Source organism: Euphorbia lathyris, chromosome 6, assembly GCF_963576675.1.
Source record: "Euphorbia lathyris chromosome 6, ddEupLath1.1, whole genome shotgun sequence".
Classification (NCBI taxonomy): Eukaryota; Viridiplantae; Streptophyta; class Magnoliopsida; order Malpighiales; family Euphorbiaceae; genus Euphorbia; species Euphorbia lathyris.
The window spans coordinates 89,131,501-89,137,053 of NC_088915.1; the positions used below are offsets into that span (position 1 = coordinate 89,131,501).

The following is a 5,553-nucleotide window of genomic DNA, read 5'->3' on the forward strand; positions in this document are numbered from 1 at the left end:
ACCATATGACATTACAATTAGGAACTCTTTGTAGTAACTATAGTAACATGTGAATGCTCTTTTGGATCACTAAACTGATTCTCCAAAAAAAGTTCTAGAACTTCTTCAAGAATTGAACCCAAATGAACTAGATGTGCCATTATGGTTCGGCAATTTTGAATTCCCAGACATCATTTTACTTCAATTTTACATAAGCCAAGTAGAAAAAGTTTAATTACAAGCAAAAAAATGAAAAGAAAGATGATGAGCATTATGAATCAAGTTCCCCAAAGCTCACAGCAATTAATCTGCCAAATAGGTAGATCATAATTTTATTGTACTGCTGGTACATTGAAGTATCAAACAGAGATAAAAGTGAATTATATTTGAGAAAACATTGAAGCATCGACCAGCAGCATTCAAAATCAGAAATAATTTAGTTCAAAGAAATACCTTTTTGACAAAACCTCTCAAACTAAATCTTAAATTGTTTACATTTACATCATGCATTTTCAAATTCAATTGAATATAACTTTATTAGTTACAGTTCTAAAAGACCTCCATTTTCGCAAACTCCTTTCCGATGTTCTAACATACAAATCAGAAACAACAAGCTATAAAAAACTGGATCAGATTAAAGCATGATCAATCGTTTTCATACAATTAAAGTGGTACACTTTTCAACAAAGCTAGGAGCATAGAAGCATATTTTACTTGGCCATGAATGCTCAAGCTTCTAAACTCAGCTTGCCTACTTAGACCCTATCAGCTACTCATAAGAAAAGTGATATATTCATCTTCATTATTGAGCCTCACAACAGGGTTCAATGGGTATCTGTTCAAGCACCAGAAGCATTAAGATAACTCAGGCCTTTCTTGGCCCGGTTCGCTGAGACGGACAGAAAACCCTGGCTGATCCTGCTTACCTATTATTGTGTATATGATGAAGGCTGATATGCAGGTGGAGCAGCAGTTCCATAATCATATGTGACATAGTTCGCCTGAACCCCGTAAGAAGCACCTGTGCGGAAGCTAGCAACGCCTGATGCATTTTCCGCCGAAAGTGGATAATGCTGTTGAGTAATTGCAGCAGGGGTTTGACTGTGAGAAGCTCCATAAGTTGTTGGGTAAGAGGTAGTTGAATGTCCGTCATAGACGACACTCTGGGTAGGATAGTTGTATAGTCCCGAATATCTTGCCACCGGACTATGCTGTGGGATCGGAGCGGGATTCCTGCGTCCGAAAGGTGGATATGTAGTATTATTGGAAAATTTGGCAACTTTGGCTGGACGAAAAGCAGGCGGCTTCTGGCTTCTGCTGCTGCTACTTGCCCCATGGGATCGCTTATTTTTAGACTTTGCAGCAGCTGCTGAACTTTTCTTCCTCTCTGCCTTGGTTTTCTCCAGACGAGTAGCTCTCTTCCTTAAGACGTCAAGGGAGAACTCCGATTCGAGCTTGTGATCTTCAACACATTTGATTACCGCTTTGATCGAGTTCAGCTCCACTGTATTGGACTCATCCTGAAAACACAATTGGGAATCAAATCTTGCTAACTCTAGATGTTTTGAGTAAATGAAATAATACATAAACAAAATAAGTAACGCACCGTTGCAGCCGCACTAAAATTACCATTCTTCATGACAGTGAAGGTATTCTTCTTGGAGTTTCTCATGTAAGACTTGAGCAGAGAAACCGGAGAAAATCTTTCCGTCAAGCCAGATTCATAGGCAAAATAAACAGCCTCTAGCTCCTTCTCATTTTTCACCAATTCGTCTATTATCTCTGCAGAAATCAGACAGGATGAATAAATTCCATACTTGGCATTTATCAACAATGTATGAAAACTGATAAAATCTGCAAAAAAACCGAAAAAGGACAAGACTAGTTTCTACTCTAAACCTGTCGATTATTCAAATTATCTCTTTTGCTTTTACCAACAGTTCTGAAATTCCATGATCAAACAAATGAATTTGCACACTGAAAAAGTGAGGTTCCATACCTAAAAGGGCGGCCCGGTCGCATTACGCGTCCCCGCTGAGCGAGGGTCCGGGGAGGGGTCCCACCACAAGGGTGTATTGGGGGCAAGCCTTCCCTTGCCAATTTAATTGGCAAGAGGCCGCTCCTAAGACTCGAACCCGTGACCTCTGGTCACACGGCAACAACGTTTTACCGTTGCGCCAAGGCTCGCAAAATAAAAAGAGAGCTAAAACTAAATAATTAAGATACAAATTTACGCCCGACATATTCAGGAATGAGTTAATTAGGGCATAACGTTTTTGTTGGAGCAATGATATGGAACGGGAACTATTTTAATTAACACCAGATTTTCACAAGTCAATAACAGCTGAATATGTCAATTTTAACAATCAATAGTGGGGCTAGGACTTTTCGAACAAAGACGTTAAATGTGATGCAAACAAATTCATATCTTTACCCATAAATAAATAGACACGGGTAGTGTAATCTATAAAAAATTACACAGATAAAGAACTCTATTTTCTTCCTGCCATCTGCAAATGCATAATTTACGTAGTCTACTAATTGTGGCCAACATCACTAGCAGTTCAGATTCACCGTTAATATCATTTCCAGTCCTGTACTCATCGGTTGCAAACCTTGGATGATAAGCCCAGGAAGCATATAAACAGGAGGGATTCACTTCTATCCCTGTTCATGGATAAGCTATTAGCTAGGCTATGAGAACCAGATGAGGAAAGGATCAAAATCGGGAATTAAACCCTTAATGCTCTGATACCATGTAACTGAAGTATTTCTGAAATAATCTAAGCTTATGTTATTCAATAGAATAGACCCAATATATACACACACAGAGAGTCCTAAACCAATACTAATTAGGAGAACCAAAAACCTAACCCAACTCTATCTAGGATAGGAGAACCGACTTATACATAGTTCTAACTAGGTTTAATGTGTAATAACAAACGATATCCTTATCATGCACTACATATAGGAAAAGGGTATAATGGGCAGTTCACCTCTAACCAACACCTATAAATACACCTTAGTAACCATCAAGTAAGGGATCTGATTATCTCTCTCTTAATCTCTATCTAACTTGATCGTCAGAGTGTTCCCAGAGACCACTCCCGACGCAGGTCAACCACACTCGATAGGCTTATTATTGTTCAGTCTCAATAATAAGGGGTTATGAGTGGAAACATAATCAATCTAATCTATGAAAAAATTCATTCACAAGTGCCTTAGCATCAAGGAACATCCACCTCTTCTTAAAAAAAAAACATATCACCATATCCCCATGGTTCAGTTGCATTGGTGCAATATGTATCATTCACCATTGATATCTTAAAGCATGAAACCTAGAAAACCAACAGAATATAACTGGTTGTTGGTAATAGGAGAAGAATTAAATCATATTCTCCTCACAACGAGGGCTGGCATTACACTTCATTTGTATCATATACAACTAAGAAATATAAAAAATAGATGCTTAAAACTTTAAAAGCAAATTGCATCAACTAATGAGTTCAAATTTTGGGTGCATTGCTTTCAAAGTAGTAGCTACTAGAATATAGGACTTGAAGGTGACAAACCATTACCATATCACTCGCAATCCAACAATAAAAATAGTAACATTCAATTCAACTCATAATCGCTACATCTTTATAAAACATAATTAACACAATGTCCACTATAGATGCAAGGCATTTGAAAGAGGTGGCAGTTTAGGGTTATCGTGTCAAAATTTGTCGTGAAATATGTTCCATATGTGTATATATATATATATATATATATATATATATATATATATATATATATATAAATGCCACAAAAATGGCAATCTGTGTCAATAGTGTAGTCTTCAAACAGTGATATTGTGGCAGCCAATGCACAGAAAGTAATGACAGTTGAATAAACACCCTTATGAACGTTGTTACTGAAACAAAAGCATGGATGAGTATAAAAGGACGGCCCGGTGCACTACGCATCCCTGTTAAGCGAGGATCCGGGGAGGGGTCCCACCACAAGGGTGTACTACGGGCAAGCCTTCCCCTACCAATTTATTTGGCAAGAGACCGCCCCCAAAACTCGCCCTCAAAACATGGATGAATATATATAATATAAATGCGAACGAAAATGATAATCTGTGTCAATAGTTTCGTATGTAAATGGTGTTATCCTGGCGGTAAATGGAAGTTGAATAACAACCCTGTTACTAAAACAAAAGCATGTGGTGCAAAATCAAATTCGTACCTCCCATTTTCTCTCCAAAACCAATAGCTACAGCCAGTCTAGCCATATCTCTTCTTGAAGCATGTTCCATCACAAGCTTCATCAAGAACCCCTCATCAAACCTCGACTTCAAACCGAATGCTACCACCATTTGCAAGAACATCACTGCCTCAGCAGGTCCCCAAACTCCACCTCCACTTCCGCCACTTCCAACACCTACATCCCCACCTACCTGCTCCTCCATCCATCTGTTTAATATCTTGGCAGCCCTCTCCACCACATTCCGCCCAAATTCAGGCTCTTTCTGTTTCCGACCACCCTCTGGGAAAAGTACTTGCACCAGCAATCCGCATGCCCAGCGCTTATCAGTGACCCCAAGCTTCTCAATTTTATTACTCACGAATTCATCCACTGCATCCAAAATTAACACCGCCGGGTCTACAGCTTCCATTATGGCAGAAGAAATCTCCGCCCGCAAGGATACGGATTCCTTCCGTTTAGACATAACGAACTTCAACAACCCGGAGGAGTCCATTCTCCTTGAAAACGACTTCAATGCATCCGACAAATTATCGAACTTGAAGGGCTTCTGGAACTCGGCGAGCGCATTCTCCTTTTGCTCGTGGACTTTGGCAGCGGCAACAGACTCGCGTTCGGGGATGGAGGTTTCCCTCTGAGACAGTGATTCTAGGGTTTGATGGGAATTGGTTTCTAAGGACTGAAATTTGGAATCAAGGGTTTGACATTTCTGGGATAAGGAATTTTGGAGAGATGTGAAATGAGCAGTGAGCGTTGTGAATAGTTGGGTGCAAGATGAAAGAACTGTCTTTTGTGCCTCGAGGTGATCGATGAATTTCTGGGTTCTATCCGTGTTAATAGCTACCTCCGTAGCCATTGATTGCAGGACGGGGAACTTACCGGGATGAAGAAGTGACGGAGTCAGAGTCGATCGGTATAGCGGAAGAGAGGCGGAGTCGCGGCGGAAGAGGCGGAGTCAGTTGATCGGTGGAGGTGGAGGTGGAGGTGGAGGTGGATGTGGAGGTGGAGGCGGCGTCGAGGGGTGGAGGAGGCAGAGGTGTCGATTGATAGATATATATTTTCTAGGGTTTTTTTTCCCCTTTTCTTCTGTTCTTTCTTTCTTATGTTCTTCTCTTAGTTAGGTTAGGCGGCGTTTTAATTTTTGTTAATTTATTTTATTTTTTTTTCAAAGTTTTTAAATCATAATTTTAAGATTTTTTTTAAAAAAAATAAATAAATAACCGGGGTCACGCCGGTTCCCGGGCTAACCGCCGGGTCCCGGGTCAACCCCGGTTCTATCCGGTTATTTGAATATTCAAATAACCGGAGTGGTTCGGACCGGTT

At 40.1% G+C, this 5,553-nt stretch overlaps 1 protein-coding gene across 1 annotated transcript; it reads right to left on the reverse strand.

Moving 5' to 3' along the window:
• Positions 1-594: 594 nt before the first annotated feature.
• LOC136232325 (FRIGIDA-like protein 4a) lies at positions 595-5,324 on the reverse strand. Its single transcript, XM_066021400.1, has 3 exons — positions 4,213-5,324; positions 1,586-1,761; positions 595-1,499 (listed from the first exon to the last, which is right to left on the reverse strand). The coding sequence occupies exons 1-3, from the start codon at positions 5,084-5,086 to the stop codon at positions 909-911; spliced, it is 1,641 nt and encodes a 546-aa protein (XP_065877472.1). The 5' UTR covers positions 5,087-5,324; the 3' UTR covers positions 595-908.
• Between the last annotated feature and the right edge of the window lie 229 nt (positions 5,325-5,553).

Bases quoted from the DNA above. Each gene is read 5' to 3' on its own strand.
- LOC136232325 (XM_066021400.1), bottom strand. From the start codon at position 5,086: ATGGCTACGGAGGTAGCTATTAACACGGATAGAACCCAGAAATTCATC. The intron at 1,762-4,212 runs GTACGAATTTGA...TGATTTCTGCAG, and splicing joins TTTTGGAGAGAAAATGGGAG to AGATAATAGACGAATTGGTG. The intron at 1,500-1,585 runs GTGCGTTACTTA...TTGTGTTTTCAG, and splicing joins ATTTTAGTGCGGCTGCAACG to GATGAGTCCAATACAGTGGA.